General features: G+C 39.8%; 1 protein-coding gene across 1 annotated transcript in view; it reads left to right on the forward strand.

Annotated features, from left to right (window-relative positions):
* LOC133655037 (V-set and transmembrane domain-containing protein 4-like) overlaps window positions 1–20,300 on the forward strand; it is a 37,130-nt gene extending 16,830 nt beyond the window's left edge. Inside the window, exons 3-8 of the mRNA XM_062054937.1 lie at window positions 12,693–12,746; window positions 12,887–12,994; window positions 13,118–13,151; window positions 16,034–16,158; window positions 16,570–16,631; window positions 17,923–20,300. Coding sequence (XP_061910921.1) covers window positions 12,693–12,746; window positions 12,887–12,994; window positions 13,118–13,151; window positions 16,034–16,158; window positions 16,570–16,631; window positions 17,923–18,048 — 509 coding nt within the window. The 3' untranslated portion in view covers window positions 18,049–20,300. The remainder of the gene's footprint in view (window positions 1–12,692; window positions 12,747–12,886; window positions 12,995–13,117; window positions 13,152–16,033; window positions 16,159–16,569; window positions 16,632–17,922) is intronic.
* The last annotated feature ends 340 nt before the right edge of the window (window positions 20,301–20,640 follow it).

A 20,640-nucleotide genomic window follows, 5' to 3' on the forward strand; every position in this document is an offset into this window, starting at 1 on the left:
AAATGGGCCTCTATACACCTATGTAGATATTGCACCAAAAACCAGACGTTTGCAGCTAGAATAGTCATTTACCACATTAGCAATGTATAGAGTGTATTTCTTTAAAGTTAAGACTAGTTTAAAGTTATCTTCATTGAAAAGTACAGTGCTTTTCCTTCAAAAATAAGGACATTTCAATGTGACCCCAAACTTTTGAACGGTAGTGTATTATGGGAAGCACAAAGAACATGGGGTGCCAATTTGATACATTCAGTGCATAAAGGCTGTTATGACCAATCCAGTGTATTTCTCTCCAGTTTACTGTATTTTAAGCTCCATAAACTTTGTCATTTAGGTGATGAAACAAATTACTGTAATAATTTAAAGGGGCCCTATTATGCAAAACCAACTTTGCTTACCTATTGGTATCTATTTTTGTGTATTTGGGATCTGCAACGTCCCAACAATTTGAAATCAAACTATGGAGGCATGGCGGAAATATTTATAAAACAATATTGCCTTCCGTCATACATCCTCCAAATGACCTTAGAATTTTCCCCAAGTGTGACATTGTTCCCAGGTGTGACGTCAGCGGATTATCCATATATGGTAGAGATTTACCCAAAGTGCCTTGGACAAGTGCACCTTTGTAATCTACACTGTTGTCAATAAGCTTATTTTTTGCTATCCTCTTGTTGTGGGACAGATTGGCTCGTACATGCACATGCATCCTCCACTGTTGCCATTTCTAATACGAAGTAGCGTATAGTTCTAACTTATAGCTGTCTGTAGACTTGCTATTAAAGCGCTAAAAACTACAACATGGATGACGAGGAGAAACGTAGTTGAAGTGGAGGCACGTGTATAAAACCAGCGCATCCTTAAGAGACGGTCAGAAAGCAGCATGAAAATGATCTGTAAAACATAATCCATGCAAAATGTTGACCAAAGAACCACCATTACATGTTATGTAGACCACAAATGTTTTAAATTATGGACAAATATAATTAATATGATCCCTTTAATACATCCCATTATTAACCTTTAATATATCCCATTGTTAACCTTTATTTTTTTTAAATAAGGCAAGCCCCAGTCCAAAATTGGCCCATTGGCCGCACTTTGGACACCCCTGGTTTAGTGTTTCTTTTAAGGAAAGTGCAAGTGCAACAAGAAACGTTTAAGTGTATAAATGATTGTTTTGTTTAATAATGTAAAGTTCTTTATTACTTGATGTGCAGCATTACTAGTTCCAAGTTGTGCATCATTAATAGTTCCAAGCTTTTGTGATGATCGTCATCCTTAGCTGAACAATCATTTGAAACGTCTTTGAAACTGACTTATATGAATCGATCTTACGTGGGCTATGCAGGCAGGCTCTGGTTGCTGCTGGATAGAATTGCTGAAACGAAGGCAGGAATGGACTTTTCATATTGGAGGCTAATATTGAACACTTTTGACCCATTCGGATAAATTCCGATACACGATTTTTGGTTGATATTGGACCGATATCTAATTTTTAATATTGGCTCAGGACACCCATAGCTATTACTGTATTAACAAAAATATAAACTGACCCTGAGAACATCCCCCTTTTCCAAGATCCATTTTTTGTGGGAAAATAACACAAAAAAAGAATTAATCAATACTTTAAATCATGTTTCCAATATCAGTGACATAACTGGTACTGTAGATTGCAGTCGAAAATTATGAATTTCTTAGCTACTCTAAAATTGGAATCGCGACTCTTCTTCTGTTGTTAGCTAACTTGCCCAGCCTTTAAGACACGCTGTGTCATGGCTGCATCTCTCCAGGTCTGGTGTGTGAGTGACAGGAAGAAAAGCTCAGACTCACCTGAAGCGAACACATTTGGCGTCACCTGTTAGTGTGCATGTATAAATATGTGAACCCTGAATGTAAGACAAATGTCTTCTTCAGACTTATATCAGGGTCAACCTCTTCCTTAATGATCCAGACAAGGTCCTGCATCTGTTCTATGATAGAGTACATACAGTAATCCTTCCTGACACTTTTACTTGACATTTCAATGTTGTCATTGTTTTGATGTCATAGTCTTCCATGTTTTGTTCCCTTGCCTCCCTGTTACTCTGCATTGTCAAATTCAAAACCATCCGTATTCGTTCCATGGAACTCGACGAAAATGTTCTGCATAATGTTGCCGTGTAAAAATGGCATTATGCCCATTGAAATGTTGAATTCTGGGTTTTCAATGACAACGTGATCATTGTCCTCACTTTGAATACTAGTTGTGTCGCTGTCGCTTCCTTCTGTTGTTGCCTCGCTTCCTTCATGATTGGGATCATTGTCGCTATCTTCGGCATTGTCGTCATTGTCAACATGTTCCTCATCGTCTTCGATATTGTCGTCATCGTCTTCGACATTGTCATTGTTGTCTTCGACATTGTCATCATCGTCGTCAATATTGTCGTCATTGTCTTCAACATTGGCATAATTGTCTTCAATATCGTCGTCAATGTCTTCGACATGGGCGTCGTCATTGTCTTCAGCATCATCGTCCTCAATATTGTCGTCATTGTCTTCAGCATCATCGTCCTCAATATTGTCGTCATTGTCTTCAGCATCATCGTCCTCAATATTGTCGTCATTGTCTTCAGCGTCATCGTCCTCAATATTGTCGTCATTGTCTTCAGCATCATCGTCCTCAATATTGTCGTCATTGTCTTCAGCATCATCGTCCTCGATATTGTCGTCATTGTCTTCAGCGTCATCGTCCTCAATATTGTCGTCATTGTCTTCGGCGTCATCGTCCTCAATATTGTCGTCATTGTCTTCATCATCGTCCTCAATATTGTCGTCATTGTCTTCATCATCGTCCTCAATATTGTCATCATTGTCCTCAACATTGGCATCATCGTCGTCCATATTGTCATCATTCTCTTCAACATTAGCATCATCGTCATCAGAATTGTCATTGTCGTCAATATTCTCTTCATTACTGCTATCATTGCCTTCATTATTGGCATCGTTGTTTTCACTGTCTTCATTACTGACGTCAAAGTCTTCAATATCACCATCATTGTCATCACTACTAGGATTGTTATCATTGTCACCACGGTTCCTATTAATGCCTTCCATATTGGCGACATTGTTGTTGTCAATGTTTTCATTGCTATTGTTTTCAGGTTGCCTTGGGATCACCTGAAAGGAAATGGTGATCTCCTGGTTGGAGACACAAACATTGACTCGAAGGGCGCCCACATTTGGGGCTCCTCGTCCTAGCCTTCGTTGGAATCGGCGACCTGAAACACAGTTGAAACATGTTGCCGAGTTAAAAATATAGAGCCTGATAGGGCGTGTATTAAGAGACGTGCAAACATGATAGCGCACGCAAAGTTGACCTGTTAAGTTTGTGCGCAGCGGACTATGTCTCTTAAATTAACAAAATAGAGAGCGCAATCCATTTAGCATGTCTTAAAGTACATGCAGAAAATATGTTGATGTTTAGAACTCCCACAACAGTAGGAGATACAAATATAATCCTTTAGCTCTTGCAATGGGAATTATCAAGCATGAAATCTATATCAAGCATGTCTGAAATATTTTAGCACACAACTGGCTATGCCGCGGCACAGAAAGACACAATTAATGCAAAACGACGGAAGAGAAAGGAGGATCTTCCGTGCCTGTGTCAATATTAGACATATCTTCTGTTCAGCAATTCGCTCTTTGAATTTTTTTTTTAATGGCGTTTGTTTTTTCATGTGGGAGATATAATGTCAACCTATCTCTTGTATGACAAAAAACTTCATGTAATTGCTGGGATCTTACTGACGTCACGTCCGACTCACGTCCCGCCCAATCAATCTGTGTGGTGGTCAAGCTAGCTCTGCTCTCAATGGGTACTCGGCATAATTTCTCAAAGAAAAAAATGGCCTATGCTTGTGTTGTTTTCGGCTGTATGAATCGTTCAAATCGCGAAAAGTATTAACGTTTCTTCAGAGTTCCTTGAGAGGTAGTTAAAAAGGGAGGAAGGGTGCAAGATTTTACGAAAAAACGAGAAAAGCATGCAGCTCACGCTCCAGTCCAAGGGAGCAGAGTCAAAGAATGCATGAGTTTGCAATGATCACTCCGTTAAAGGTTTGTTTTTTGTACTTTTGACGTTTATTATTTCCCATTTAAAGGCCTACTGAAACCCACTACTACCGACCACGCAGTCTGATAGTTTATATATCAATGATGAAATCTTAACATTGCAACACATGCCAATACGGCCGGGTTAGATTAGTAAAGTGCAATTTTAAATTTCCCGCGAAATATTCTGCTGAAAACGTCTCGGTATGATGACGTTTACGTGTGACGTCACGGATTGTGCGGACATATTGGGACACCATTGTGGCTAGATATTAAGTCGTCTGTTTTCATCGCAAAATTCCACAGTATTCTGGACATCTATGTTGGTGAATCTTTTGCAATTTGTTTAATGAACAATGAAGACAGCAAAGAAGAAAGCTGTAGGTGGGAAGCGGTGTATTAGCGGCCGGCTGGACTCTTACTAGGAGGACTTTGAGTTGGATAGCAGACGCGCTACCGTGAGTACCAGCTGCGGCTTCCAAACATTTGATCGTTTGCCCGTACGTGCGTGCCGCTATGTGCATGTCACGTACGTAACTTTGGGGAAATATATGTGCTGTATGAACTTTACGGAGGTGAACGGTACTTTGGGCTGTGGGATTGAGTGTGTTGTGCGGGTGTTTGAGTTGTATTGGTGGGTTATATGGACGGGAGGGGGGAGGTGTTTGTTATGCGGATTAATTTGTGACATATTAACTATAAGCCTGGTTGTGTTGTGGCTAATAGAGTATATATATGTTTTGTGTTTATTTACTGGTTTAGTCATTCCCAGCTGAATATCAGGTCCCAGCCGCCTCTCACAGCATCTTCCCTATCTGAATCGCTTCCACTGCCATCTAATTATTCACTCTCACTTTCCTCATCCACAAATCTTTCATCCTCGCTCAAATTAATGGGGTAATCGTCGCTTTCTCTGTCCGAATCGCTCTCGCTGCTGGTGGTCATGATTGTAAACAATGTGCAGATGTGAGGAGCTCCACAACCTGTGACGTCACGCTACTTCCGGTACAGGCAAGGCTTTTTTATCAGCGACCAAAAGTTGCAAACTTTATCGTCGATGTTCTCTACTAAATCCTTTCAGCAAAAATATGGCAATATCGCGAAATGATCAAGTATGACACATAGAATGGACCTGCTATCCCCGTTTGAATAAGAACATTTCATTTCAGTAGGCCTTTAAGTATTGTCTTGATATAATTTGTATTTCTTAAAGACGTGTTTGCTACAAGTGTCTCGAAAAGCACCGACTCGGCGAGAAAGAAAGCAAATGTCAGCAAAACCTATAAGAGTTAAGCTTCTACCAAAGCCAACGATCATAATTGAAGCTTTCAGCACATACACAATGTTGACATATATAGTTATATTTTGAGTAAGACGGGGAAAACACGCTACTCATAAACAGCGTATGCAACAGCAACAAATATCAGTAGAAGCAAAGTTAAATCATGAAATGCAACCTTACCCAAGCCAAAAACGATGCATATTTATCCATTGCAGGAAGATTTAAGCCTCTTTTGTACTCAGATGTTGCGCGCGCTGCTTGCTGTACAACAGCCATTTTAGCTTGGTTGACCACCACTGGTTTTCACTTACTGGAAGAAGTCACGCATCGGAATAAAAGCAGTATGCATTTTCTTGTGTCTGGATATTTTGAGCTCATACCAGAGTCCACCTTTGGCGCACAAAAATTGGGTTCTGTTATAGATTGCATTTCAGGACAGCTTCTAAAATGCTCAGAAAAGTGGAACCTCTATTTACAAATTGTTTTTTAAACTGGTTTGTATATTGAAAAGTTTGTATAGTGAAGCAGAATTCCATAAAAAACTATGTAAACATGAATAATAGGTTCCAGCCTGGACAAGCCTGCTTAGTGGTTTTGTGGTTATAGTGTACGCCCTGAGATCGGTATGTCGTGAGTTCAAACCCTAGCTGAGTCACACCAAAGACTATAAAAATGGGACTTACCCCCCTGCTTGGCACTCAGCATCAAGGGTTGGAATTGGGGGCTAAATCAACAATATGATTCCCGAGCGCGGCAACCGCTGCTGCTCACTGCTCCCCTCACCTCAAGGGGGTGGAACAAGGGGAAGGGTCAAATGTAGAGAGTAACTTCACCACACCTAGTGTTTGTGTGACTATCAGTGGGACTTTAACTTTAAAAGCCCTTATTTTAGTTATGGTTTCTACACTTGGAACACAATATAAAATACTTTAAGGTACTTTATATCAAACAGACATAACAAGGGGGTGATGATTAACTTTCTATGTAATAACAAAGTCAAAACAACAACAAGCTGCTGTGTGTGCTGCTCTGCAGACACGCTTGCACACAGACAGAAGTCACTAAAGTAAAGTTAAAGTTAAAGTACCAATGATTGTCACACACACACTAGGTGTGGTGAAATTTGTCCTCTGCATTTGACCCATCCCCTTGTTCACCCCCTGGGACGTGAGGTGAGCAGTGGGCAGCAGCGGTAGCTGCGCCCGGGAATCATTTTTGGTGATTTAACCCCCAATTCCAATCCTTGATGCTGAGTGCCAAGCAGGGAGGTAATGGGTCCCATTTTTATAGTCTTTGGTATGACTCGGCCGGGGTTTGAACTCACAACTAGGGATGTCCGATAATGTCTTTTTGCCGATATCCGATATTCCGATATTGTCCAACTCTTTAATTACCGATACCGATATCAACCGATACCGATATATGCAGTCGTGGAATTAACACATTATTATGCCTAATTTGGACAACCAGGTAAAATTAGTAAAATAAGATAAATAAATTAAAAACATTTTCTTGAATAAAAAAGAAAGTACAACAATATAAAAACAGTTACATAGAAACTAGTAATGAATGAAAATTAGTAAAATTAACTGTTAAAGGTTAGTACTATTAGTGGACCAGCAGCACGCACAATCATGTGTGCTTACGGACTGTATCCCTTGCAGACTGTATTGATATATATTGATATATAATGTAGGAACCAGGGGACGGCGTGGCGAAGTTGGTAGAGTGGCTGTGCCAGCAATCGGAGGGTTGCTGGTTACTGGGGTTCAATCCCCACCTTCTACCATCCTAGTCACGTCCGTTGTGTCCTTGGGCAAGACACTTCACCCTTTGCCTCTGATGGCTGCTGCATGGTTAGCGCCTTGCATGGCAGCTCCCGCCATCAGTGTGTGAATGTGTGTGTGAATGGGTAAATGTGGAAATACTGTCAAAGCGCTTTGAGTACCTTGAAGGTAGAAAAGCGCTATAGAAGTATAACCCATTTATCATTTAACCAGAATATTAATAACAGAAAGAAACAACCCTTTTGTGTGAATGAGTGTAAATGGGGGAGGGAGTTTTTTTGGGTTGGTGCACTAATTGTAAGTGTATCTTGTGTTTTTTATGTTGATTTAATAAAATAAAAAAAATGTTAAAAATTTTTTTTTAAAAAGATACCGATAATAAAAAACCGATACCGATAATTTCTGATATTACATTTTAACGCATATATCGGCCGATATTATCGGACATCTCTACTCACAACCTACCGATCTCAGGGCGGACAGTCCAACCACTAGGCCACTGAGTAGGTTATGGTGCCTTCTTACAAACAAAATCACAAAAATCCCTAACTTTAACAACAATATTGCTACAATAATAAACATTTAAAAATTTAAAATGCACCCAAATTGATATTGGCAGAGGAGCAGAAGAGAAAGGAGCAGACAGCGGGAGATGGAACAGGAGGGGGAGCTTCGTCTGCATGTTTTTGTTTGCAAGAGCGAGGGGCCACGCTATAACAAGAGGAGAAAAAGTGTCTTCTCCGTTACTGTGATATAATCCTGCTCTGGCATTTTCCAAGCAAAGGTGTGGTCACTTATTGTGCTGTGATGTGGTCATGCTTGTGAGCACCATTAATGTACTGTAAATAGTATGCTTTTTTTTTCTTTTACTCTTCAGCGTTTCGCTCCTTCTTTTCACACTAGTCTTTTGAGTTTTTTGCACTCTTATTGAGTGAGCAAGATGGACAAAACTTGTCAAAAGGCAAAAAAACAAAGAAAAGGCATACAGGCTGGAGTGTTGAGACATGACTCTTCTCTGCAGAAAGTAAAGTAGAAGTCTTCGCCTTCCCAATAATGTTTCGCCCTGCTTTCTTGCCTTCAGGTGCCTGAGTGAAACGTTCGTCCACACAGACATGGTTCGCACACAGAGGCATATTTGGTTTTATCTAATTTTGGGGGTCACGGGGGGTGCTGGAGCCTATCTCAGCTGCATTCGGGCGGAAGGCGGGGTACACCCTGGACAAGTCGCCACCTCATCACAGGGCCAACACAGATAGACAGACAACATTCACACTCACATTCACACACTAGGGCCCATTTAGTGTTGCCAATCAACCTATCCCCAGGTGCATGTCTTTGGAGGTGGGAGGAAGCCGGAGTACCCGGAGGGAACCCACGCAGTCACGGGGAGAACATGCAAACTCCACACTGAAAGATCCCGAGCGCGGGATCGAACCCAGGACCTTCGTATTGTGAGGCAGACGCACTAACCCCTCTCCCACCGTGGAAAAAGTTCTAATAGAGGGGTTCGTAAATCAAAGTTCCACTTGTGTGCTCCATGTTTAAAATCCTACCAAAATGCCACAGGTAGGAGCATGATAACATGAACGTGGTGGGAAATAAGCAAAACCCTCCTTTAAATAGGGCGGGCTGCACGACTTTTGCAATTGTTATCAATTGTACACGCAAAGTTAGTAGTTCACCTGCAACACCCACTAAAAGTACACTCAATTTTATAGTCAGCATGAACTATTTGGCACTTGTTATTTGGATCTAATTAGATCAAGACCATTACGTATATGATTGAACAGTTTTATCCGCAATAGCTGTGGGTACTTACGAATTGGACCATTGTGCTGTCCGTCACCTTGCACTTCCATTCTTCCTAAAAGAAATTTAGTTGCTTCCGGTGATTGCCATTTACTTTTCTTTCATTGGGTCTGCAAACAAACAAACTGCCATTTAGGGCGTGAAATCTTCCTCCACAACTTTGTTACCGTAGGTAACGGAAAGGGAAGCCCCATCTATTTAGCTCAATCAGCTACAATTGTTACACTTTAGTGGTCTGTATAAAGCTCTCGAGCCACAGAAAAGGCAAACACTAAAGTTAATTGTCAAAAACTGAAGCATTGGCCTCACCCCCAAAGCCATGTAGTGACATAAAAAAGAGTGACATCACATTTCAATACATCATTATATGTGTTGTCACTTTTTAAGACCTCACCCATTGCCTGCTTTAGGTTTCTGGAACTGGTCTATTATAACAATGCAGTTGGTGATTAAATATATATTTCTTGTGCAGCTTCTGTGGTATTGTGGCCCTTGTCATGCTGCATATTGCTTGTCATGTTAGTTTCTGCTACTGTCCATTCATAGATTTTTTTTATTTACTTTTTATTTTAATGAAAAAAAAAGAAATGCAATGGTTTTAATAAGCCCTGTGATGAGATGGCGACTTGTCCAGGGTGTACCGCGCCTTCCGCCCGAATGCAGCTGAGATAGGCTCCAGCACCCCCCGTGACCCCAAAAAGGGACAAGCGGTAGAAAATGGATGGATTGATGGTTTTAACAAAGTCATTGATGTCAAAGTAATGCTGTCAATTACAGTGTCATGCTGTTGTAATTGTAGTGGTCAATCTGGTCCACAACAGTATGCATTAATGCAGCCAGGGGCGCCGCTAGGGATTTTGGGCCCCATGAAAAGAATCTTTACAGGGCCCCCTGTATTATAATTTCATCATCATTAGGGGCCTCTCTGGGCCCCCCTCCATCATGGGCCCCTAGAATCCGTCTCCTTTACCCCCCCTTTTCGGCGCCCCTGAATGCAGCATTGGCATTGGTTTGTAAATCACTACATAAGATCATTGCATATGATCATATACTTAGACATGAGTAGAGGGGACGGCGTGGCGAAGTTGGTAGAGTGGCTGTGCCAGCAATCGGAGGGTTGCTGGTTACTGGGGTTCAATCCCCACCTTCCACCATCCTAGTCACGTCCGTTGTGTCCTTGGGCAAGACACTTCACTCTTGCTCCTGATGGGTGCTGGTAGCGCCTTGCATGGCAGCTCCCTCCATCAGTGTGTGAATGTGTGTGTGAATGGGTGAATGTGGAAATACTGTCAAAGCGCTTTGAGTACCTTGAAGGTAGAAAAGCGCTATACAAGTATAACCCATTTATCATTTATCATTATATAAGTACACTGTGAAAGTCACGTCTCTATGAAAGTAGATTCCACAGTGGTCTACACAATGATATGATATACACCAATATTCATGTAAGAGATATTTAAAGCAATTGTATTTGGTGGTACCTGCACAGTTTGTGTTAAAATTATTAGAAGAACACCAGTGCTGCTGGCCTTGCTTTTTCTTTAAGTACACTTTCTGCCGTGCACCTCTTTATTTTTGTTTTATTACGTTTTTTGGAGAGTGCGTGTTTTTCTTATATTTAATAAAACAACAGTAACCAACATTTTAACAGTAGATTTACCTGTTGTTCGCCCTGGCGTCGCCGATGAAGGACAGCGTCTCAGGTGTGCAGAAGCATGTATGGCCCGTCATTCCTGTTGATGGTGTTGGCCCTTCGCTTCCTTCATCCATCTCTTGTATTTATTAGTTTCTGTAAAAAATTACTTTTCCTTGGCTGACAGTTGTTGTGCTGTGGCTTCATAACGTTGTGTTCCGGAAGTTGGTGCGTCGTCATAAGTTGCTCCGCTGTCTCTTCCGTTGTGTCGGTCGCGTCTTGTGGCTTCAAGTTGTGTTGCTGCTTTATATTATTCTGTTGTGTCATTTGTATTTATTGTGGCTTTTGCAATCATGCTGTAGCTTAACGTTTTTGTGTTGTAATTCATGATATTGTCTTGTGGCGTTTGCATCTATCTCGACCAACGTAGATGTCCGCCATTTTTGTTTTGATGACGCACAGACGGGCAGACAGACTTCGATAACATTTAAAGTCCTTATCATTAAAAGTGATAAACTTCATATAAAGTCTGCTGTTCTTAAATCCAATGTTTTCCTTTTTCCAGTATCGATAAAATTGATTAATTGCTGAGCACGGATCGATGTACCGGTATTTGAATCCAAGGAATATAAATCGATATAACAATTAATTGGTACAATCTTAGTAAACACAAATCATTTTTAAAGTTGTTTAAAATATAGTTTAAAGAAATGGAAATTGCATTGAAACAAGAACAAAAAAGAACTTTGCATTCGTACACATTTCATAACCCAGCTTTACCGCAACTTTCCTGAGATCGTTTGTGTGATTATTAATATTGTTCAAGGTGGTGTTATTTAAAAATAACTGTTGGGAACTCAGGAGGACAAAAACGAGAAGATTATTTTGAATTGTTATTTGACAGGTTCCTTTAAAGACAGAGAAAACATCTTCCAAATTCCACATTTGTATTCCTATTTGCTCCAAAATTTGTATCCTTGGCATCTATGTGCAAAGTTTTACGTAAAGCAGTGTTTCTATGCAATTCAGCTCATGGTACTACAAAAGGGGTAAAAACATAACTCACACCTTTTCCTTTTTTTCATGATGTGTTTCTTTTTCTTCAGCTACTGTATAGCCCGGTATCATTAGATGTAGGCAAGTGTACATACTAGAGCAGGGGTGTCAAACTAATTTTAGATAGGGGGCCACATGGAGAGAAATCTACTCCCAAGTGGGCCGGACTGGTAAAATCACGGCACGATAACTTAAAAATAAAGACAACTTCAGATTGTTTTCTTTGTTTAAAAATAGAACAAGCACATTCTGAAAATGTACAAATCATAATATTGTTGTTTTTTTTTTTTTACACCTACATGTTGCGGTTAATAGTATTTCTATCTTTATTTGTCGTTATTTATTCTTTCTGAATAAATTATGCGATAATGTTCATCGGTCAACTCATTGGTGTTAATTTTCAACCTATCGAGACAAAAAAACAATATCAAAATCAAATTACAGGATGTTATTTATGTAGTTTGATCATTTTCCTCACCCGGTGCACTAACATCATGTGGTTTTTTGTTTTTTTTACATATGTAGCATCATCTACAAATATACAAATAATTGCTATTGCGACATCCAGTGGACACACTTAGAACAGCTGTTTCTTTCATTCAAAAATGTTGGCTCATTTTTATATTTAGCAAACTCATCCCGCGGGCCGGATAAAACCTGTTCGTGGGCCTGATCCGGCCCGCGGGCCATACGTTTGACACCCCTGTACTAGAGTGTCTTTGTGTCTGTATTTGTGGCTGTACAGTAGCACGTTACGACGGCCCTTTAAAATTGCAAATGCGGTTAAGAGTCATAAAAGATGTATCCCAATTTTAGTCAAGTGCATTTTCCTCGTCTATGATAAAATATGCACCTTTTTGTGTCTCACCAGTTTTAACGTGAACATGTAATGACAAGTAGTCGCACTGCTAAGTTTAGCTTTGTTTTACCAGTAAATTCAGTGTGGCAGCAAAGGAAGCCACAGTGATGACTATTCCCTCTACATGTTTCCTCTCTCACTGTGTGTCCATTTTTTCTTTTTTTTCTTGTGCAGTACATTTGTTTCCGGCCACCGAGGCCAAGGAAAGCTTGTGGAGCTTGTTTGAAGGTAAGTGGTCGTAATTATAGCGTGTATGTGTGATAGTGATAAAAAAAAGCCACCGCATTGTCAATAATAGGCACAAATAGCCCAGCCCAGTATGCTACTTTCTCAAATTCCAAACACTAAAATGTCCATTTTTCTTTCAGATGTTTACCTTTGTGCCGGGCTGATTTGCTCAGTGGGCCTGCTGTGCATGTGTATGTTCACAGTGACGGTAACCTGCCAGTACATACAGAGGAAGCGGCGGTTAAAAGGTCAGCAGACAGAAATTAAACCATTCGCTATTGACCCATAACCTGTTTTGTCTGTTTCCTTCCTTCACTTCTTGTCCACCAACTTGTGTCTCTTCACTGTGCTAATGTTCTGTTTCTTTGCAGATAATTACCACCTGGTCAAAAGCTCACAAAATAGGTAAGACCTCATGTTTATTTATCCACACACATCTTAATAGAAAGTGACCCACTTACTCGTGGAAAATAAGTAAAATTGCACATAATTCAGTGAGGATTCAATTTAGTGAACGTCAAAGGGTTAATTTTGCACATATTTTTCTTTTTCTCTAGCTGTTGGTAGTTTCTTTTACATAAATGTATTGTCCTCAAATATGCATTTGTCTTTAAAAAAAAAAATCAAAGGACCCGTGTGTTCACCCTCAGAAACCAGCAAAAAAATAAAGCAATTGTTTTTTTGTTTTTTTTTTGGGGGGGTTTTTTTGTCCTGCCAAGCTTCTAAGGCAAATTATATAGTTGATGTAGATGCCCATATCGGCTGTTCAGATTTACTTTACAAAAGGGAAGTGTAGGATACCTCTCTTATTGTCTTATTTGTATTTGACTTTATTAAATGTATTTATATTATCATTTGGTGCAGCCGGGCCGGAGCAGGAGGGGATAGAAAGAGAAAAAAAGGAAGACAGAGGGGGAAATTGTGGGGACAAGGGGGGGATTAGACAGAGAGACAAAAACAACAACAGCAAACACAACAACAATAGAGTAACATCAGCAAATACGACATGTACAAATATGATGGTAAAAGTAATAGCAAATAAGCAGTTAGCGAAAATAAAAAATAATATAGAAATGACAATGAGCATTATTACACTACAAATGGAGCAATACAAATACCAATAGAAATTGCGCTATTGATAATGAACAATACCAATACTTTACCTTTATTATCAACAATACAGTTGTTCAAATGCAACAATACATATACGTAATGATAACTTGAGGTACGAAAGAATGCAGAAAAATGGAGGGGAAGAAAGAGAAGCAACCTACATCAATCGTTTTTAACGTTTTCCGATAAACTGTAGCGACTACAATATTGAATAACAAGATTGGAATAATATCAAAATATTGATATTCTGATAACAACATTTCGTATACTTGTGTCGATTCTCATTTAACAATATAAGTATGTTGACATCTTGGGCTGAGAGATGTGCATTAGTAAGCAGGTGGAATGAGTTATTTGACAACTAGGCCATGGAGGGATGGGTGTTCATCACATTTGGTAACAATACGTAGTACTTGAGAATCAATACCGGTACTCAACGGTGCCAATGTTTGGTACTTTTGTTTGTGTTCAAATGTGTTGAGCAACGTTGTTTAAAAAAATTAATTGGTTATTTAGTTTTCTTACATTTCTGGGTGTCATTTGCAAGTACTGTGCTGCACTGTATTATATACTATTTTGTGTTTACAGTTGCAATTCCAAGTAGATGGCAGTAGTGTATAGACACAGTGTGTTGCCTTAGCAAGGAAGTAGTCTTTGCCATTAAGTTGACTGTGCCAGTCTTTTCTATTGTTAAACCCTACAAAGTGTTTAAAATGTAAATATTGTACTTACTACGTACCAGCTGTTTGATTGTAACGTGACTCTTAGTTGTAATTTCATTACCAAATTTGGAGGTGTTGAAATTGGCTCGTAAAATCGCTAATGCTAATCAATCGCATGTCTATGGCAAATTCAATGTTGATTAGAATCAAGCTAAAACATTTTGAAAAGGGGAGCCTTACTGTACATTTGAGCGCTTACTTCTTTGTTGGCATGGAAAATGTATACATTACCTAGAGTCCGCTCTGATTCCTTGACTGCTTGTTTCCTGGCCAAGTTGTCATGACCTGTCATTCCAAGTCATATTCTGTTTTTGTGTTTAGTATTATTGTCCTTAGTTTAGTATTATGTTATGTTAAGTCTGCAACCAAACGTTACATCACATGCAACAAAGGCATCGAAATAGGGCACTGTTTGATTTTATGTGAATCAGTACCCAGTAGTACCGACAGATTTGGTCCGTACCTATTCTGAATTATGTACCCACCCTAATTCTCTGTCAATAACTGTCAATACAATTTAAATACCATGGTGTTGGCAGGAACTACTTTTCCTTTTGCCTGTCATTGTCATCATTTCATGTCATTTGGTGCTTAATCAGACTAAATATGCCTGCTTTTCAGTTTATAGTAATGTCGCAACTTGTGTGTGCTGTACATGGAACCTGCCATGGGACTCAAACTTCACAGAAAAGCTCACTGTGCAGCGCAACTCTTAAAGCGACAAGAAATAATGCTTGTGTACTCTAACTATGAATTGTTTTAGTTATATTGTAAAACTTACAAACGTTGCTTAGAGTGATGAATGAGGAATCCTTTCGAGCAGAAACGCGATAGAAAAATACTTCCGGTTCAACGAAAGAAACAGGAAATATATTTTCAACTTGCAGCATCTGCAGTGAGCAAACTCGTCCAAAAGATGGCGCCATAGCGCAAACAGGGACACACGTTTTCATTGTCTTTGTCTGTTCTATGACAACTATTTGTTGAATACAAAGCATTCTGATTGTTGGCGAAGAAAATCCATAAATTAGCCGCAACGTTTTGCAAGCCGCAGGGTTCAAAACGTGGGAAAAAAGTAGCAGCTTTTTGTCAGGAAAATACAGTAAATAATATTACACCTCCATCCCGTGTTTTTGTCTGATTATAATTGTGATAAAAAGTTGAATCATTCATTGATGTGGACAATTTTAAGTATCTGTATCAGCATTGGTTTGTGTAAAATAAGCAGTTAAAATGTTTGGTTTGGCATATTTATTTTATCTTCTGTTGATTTACCAAAGTATCTGTCTTGATATCAGCGATACCGAATTCAGCTTTACTTGTTATAGTATCGATTTTGGAGTATCGCTCTCGGTATTGGAACCATTGATCGTGTCGAAGGACTTCAGTCTCGTGGCTTTCAAAATGGAAATGCAGCTGCTTTATATATTTTGCTCTGTTATTTGAACACAGCTCAGGAGAAACCGTCACAAGTGTGGTCAGCGTATCTCCTGCTCTGCCAAAGAAGGAGAGAAGATACAAGAAGAAAAAGAGCAAACATTACCAAGAGGATATCCCACCAGAGATACCTGCAAAAGGTGAAAGCACACATCTAGTAAAGTGTCCAAGTATGATATTTTGTTTTGTAAATAAAACCTAAAAGTACAAACACAGTGTTCAATTTGGTTGGGTTTTAGCAGCCTCTATAAACCTGAGTGATAACATTCTCGACTGAAGCTAACATGTTTAATCTAATCAAACCACATCTTGGTAATTAAGTGTTGGAATGCAATCTATCAGTTCTATCTATTCTAAACATTGATTTGATTTGATTTTTTTAATGTGATGGCTTAAGATTCTGCAACAGTTGATGATTTGAGGTTTGTTTTTCTTAGCTGAGAATGCTGATAGTTGCTCTTTTACAAAGCCACAGTTTATTGTACGTATTGTATTTGCTAGTCTGGTTTGAATTTTTTTTAAAAACACCATCCCTAATTTCAACTCTGCAGTTCCCATTGGAGACAAAAGGAAACCAAAACTTTTAAAGCCACAACCAAGGAAACTAGTTCTGGTGAGTACATAACACATTCCAAAATACGATGTGCACTCTTTGGTGTGATTATATTATGGATGCCAAGGATTGGAACACAAACCAGTCATCACCTTGGATCGTTGTTAGTGTCCATTGTTCTATATACAATACTATATCAAATCCTTGCATGGTTAAGTGTGTTGTCCTTTCAAAACGACTTCTGCATACCACTGGTTTGTTTTTCGTCAGCAGCCACCAATTCTTGAAAGTTTTCTCTTTTTTTTTTTTTTAAGAACACATTCAAAAAATACTGTTTTAACCCAAGTATAACAATTTTTAATTTTCCATAAGGAAAACTCAGGTTGTTGTTTTATATTTGTGGGATTTATTTATGCAAACCAAATTACTTCTCTCCGAGCGAGCAAGTATTCCTGTCACTCACAAAACAACAACTTTCTATGTTAGTCTAATTTGCCTGTCTTAAGTAATATACTTGAGACTAAAATCTGAGAAGTACTTATTGAAATTAGACAAATAATTTGCTCAGCAAATTTTCTGAGAACATATATTGTATTCTACACACATTCCCAAAGGAGTTAACATGTAAAACACATACTAACCATTTATTTCAATTTACCCAACTCTGTTTTTTTTTTCTGCATACAAACTAACCACGCAATTCAAACATGGCCACAAAAGACAGGAAAAAAAACGAATTAGTCATTAGTAGTATAAATCTACCCTAATGATCATCAGGATCATCATTCAGTCACTATGCAACACATAGCTGGAATAAACTTCCTGAAGATGTCAGACTCTCCCCAACTCTCACTACTTTTAAAACTAGACTGAAGACTTTTATGTTCACCTTAGCTTTCAGCTAAATCTTTTAATCTTTTAACTTTTAACGTCTGCACTGTTTTTATTTTTATTGTCTGCATTTTAATTTTGCTTTTATTTTCTTTCATTTCACTTTGTTGTCTGTGAAGCACTTTGAGTCTGCCTTGTGTATGAAAAGCGCTATACAAATAAAGTTGCCTTGCCTTGCCTTGCCTAATGCTATAACTTGTTTTTATTCTTTCTTGTGATCCATCCTCCAACAGTAGTATTAAAGATCAGTTTTGCTGCAGTGATTCTGAAATGTTTACAGATTTCAGATAATCTATGGCATCCTAAAACAACTACTATATTTACTACGACCTTCTGGATAATTTCCTAACAATTCTAGGCCAACGCCTTGCTGATTTGCAGACCACTGACCACATCCCTTGTTCACCCCTTGTCTTCTCTCCATAATGTTCCTCTTGCTCCTCTGTCCCCTCATTGCCAGCCGAAGATAGTGGAGGAAAATCTGACCTACGCAGAACTGGATCTGGTGAAGCCCATCCCAGACGCAAAGGCGTCGCGCAATGGCACGGTCTACGCGCAGATTCTTTTCGGAGAACAGCAGTTATGAAGATGCAAACTCCATTCCTAAATGTGCTTTTAAGTTATGTGAATAGGGTTGTTTATTTATAGTCTGTGGTTGTTGTATTCTAATAAATACACATGTAAATTGTACATATAGTTTTTATACAAACTTTGACTGCCTTCACAAGCGATGATGGTGAAGTCCAAGATTTACTGCAAGACCACCAAACTGGTTGGAATTTCAGAAATGTTATTTGTGCACTTTTTATGTGTGTGTGTCATAGATGTGTAGGGCTAGCGTAGGGTTGTTAGCTCCCTGAAAAACAAATGAGGGACACGGAATAAAATAGCAGAATTCACAGAGTCTATTGTAAATCCCTAGTGGTATAATGTTATGTGCCTCTGCCTACCCCAAAACAGTCAAATTAAATTTTGGTTTGAGCCTATTAGTATACTATGGAGTGCCGAATGTGAAAGTTTAGTCACACCTTTGTAGCATATATATTTCTCAGATTTAACTTACTTTTCTCAGATTTAGCTAAGTTTCATCACATTTAAGTTTAAATTAAATGTTGATGTTATATCTAAATGTTAAATCTAAACCTATATGTTAAAGGCCTACTGAAACCCACTACTACCGACCACGCAGTCTGATAGTTTATATATCAATGATGACATCTTAACATTGCAACACATGCCAATACGACCGGGTTAACTTATAAAGTGCAATTTTAAATTCCCCGCCACACTTCCGGTTGAAAACGTCTAGATATGATGACGTATGCGCGTGACGGAATCAGTTGATACGGAAGTATTGGTACCCCATTGAATACAATACAAAAAAGCTCTGTTTTCATTTCAAAATTCCACAGTATTCTGGACATCTGTGTTGACAGACAGACAGACAGCAGCTTTATTTGTCCATTCTTAACATGTACAAGACACATAAGAACTGAAATTACATTTTCGGCACAATCCCGCTAAGAGCAGACACAGGGAGACAAGACGGGACCGCCAACGGATCAGCCACTTACGGCGCTCCTTAAAAAGGTGGGAAAAAGGTGACATTGGGAAAGGGGGAAGAGTAAAAAAAATATCAGTCTGAGGCTGGACCCTCAGGAGTGGTCCAGACTGAGTCCGAGAAAAAAACCTCACATAGCATGGCACACATAAACATGGTACATGTAATCACAACAACTCGCAACAGAGGAGGGGAGATTTAGGACCCTGGAGGCCGTCTGCCGCTATTAAAGCGCTGCTCAGCCCCCACAACCTCGGAGGAATTAAGCAGTGGTGAAGGCGTTGATTTGGGGAGGGGCGTGTGCGTGCATGTATGCCCAATTAACTTGGGTGGGATGTTGAAATTGTCTTTATGGACTGAGGCCGATCTCAAGAGTTCAAGAGTTCGACCCAGGTGCTTTTTGAAAAAAAGGAAGGTCAAAAGCGTCCATCTTTGAGGAGTCCTCAGGGGAGTTTTCAAACAGCCAGTTCCTCAAGGCCATTCGAGGGAGTCAAATCGTAGATTAAGATGTTGTTTTTTCTTCGAGCAGTCAAAACAATGACATTCCTGCTCTGTGTGCTGGCTTCGACAATTCCAATTTATTCTTTCTCTGCGAACTTCATCAAGATGGCATCCATTTTGCGATTCAAATCAGCAATCGCTCCCGTCTGTGATCCCACAGCACGACCCAATCCTTCCATTGCGTTGAACAGCCTGTTGGCCCCTTGAGTGGCTGCCATCGTCTTCCGAATTTGACGATACACCAGAGCAATGCCCAGCCCAATCAGCAAATGCCCTGCGATCACAGCTCCAAATAGGTAGATGTCTTCCACGTCCTCGATGGAAAGGACTGAGAGGCACATGATTCTCCAAGTATTCCAGGAATCTCTCACGTACCCCGCAGCAATGGTTCCATCAGGGCAGCCAGGCTCCCCCGAACCTCTTTTCCTTGTCGAAAAGACTGTCAATTGCGTCGAGAGTCCAGTTGATCAAATTCATTTTGATGTCTAGATTTGAGGACAGCTCAAGAAAAGCGGCTTCAAAAAAGTTCAGACAAGACAAGGACACAAGAGAGCAAGCAGGGAAGGAGGAGCAGGGAAAAATGCGACCACCCTCACCAAGAGGCAAGACAGAAAGCATCACCAACACATCTGTGTTGTTGAATCTTTTGCAATTTTTTTAATGAACAATGGAGACTGCAAAGAAGAAAGTTGTATGTGGGATTGGTGTATTAGCGGCGGACTACAGCAACACAGCCAGGTGGACAGAGATGGATAGCAGACGCGCTAGCCGCCGAACTCACCTTAACTTCCTCCGTCTCGCCGACCGCATCTGTGATCGGGTGAAGTCCTTCGTCGCACCGTCGATCGCTGGAACGCAGGTGAGCACGGGTGTTGATGAGCAGATGAGGGCTGGCTGGCGTAGGTGGATAGCTAATGTTTTTAGCATAGCTCTGTGAGGTCCGGTTGCTAAGTTAGCTTCAATGGCGTCGTTAGCAACAGCATTGTTAACCTTCGCCAGGCTGGAAAGCATTAACCGTGTATTTACATGGCCATGGTTTAAAAGTATTGTTGATCTTCTGTCTATCCTTCCAGTCAGGGATGGATTTATTTTGTTTCTATATGCAGTTAAGCACGA

This window comes from Entelurus aequoreus, linkage group LG08, assembly GCF_033978785.1.
Source record: "Entelurus aequoreus isolate RoL-2023_Sb linkage group LG08, RoL_Eaeq_v1.1, whole genome shotgun sequence".
In the NCBI taxonomy this organism is placed as follows: Eukaryota; Metazoa; Chordata; class Actinopteri; order Syngnathiformes; family Syngnathidae; genus Entelurus; species Entelurus aequoreus.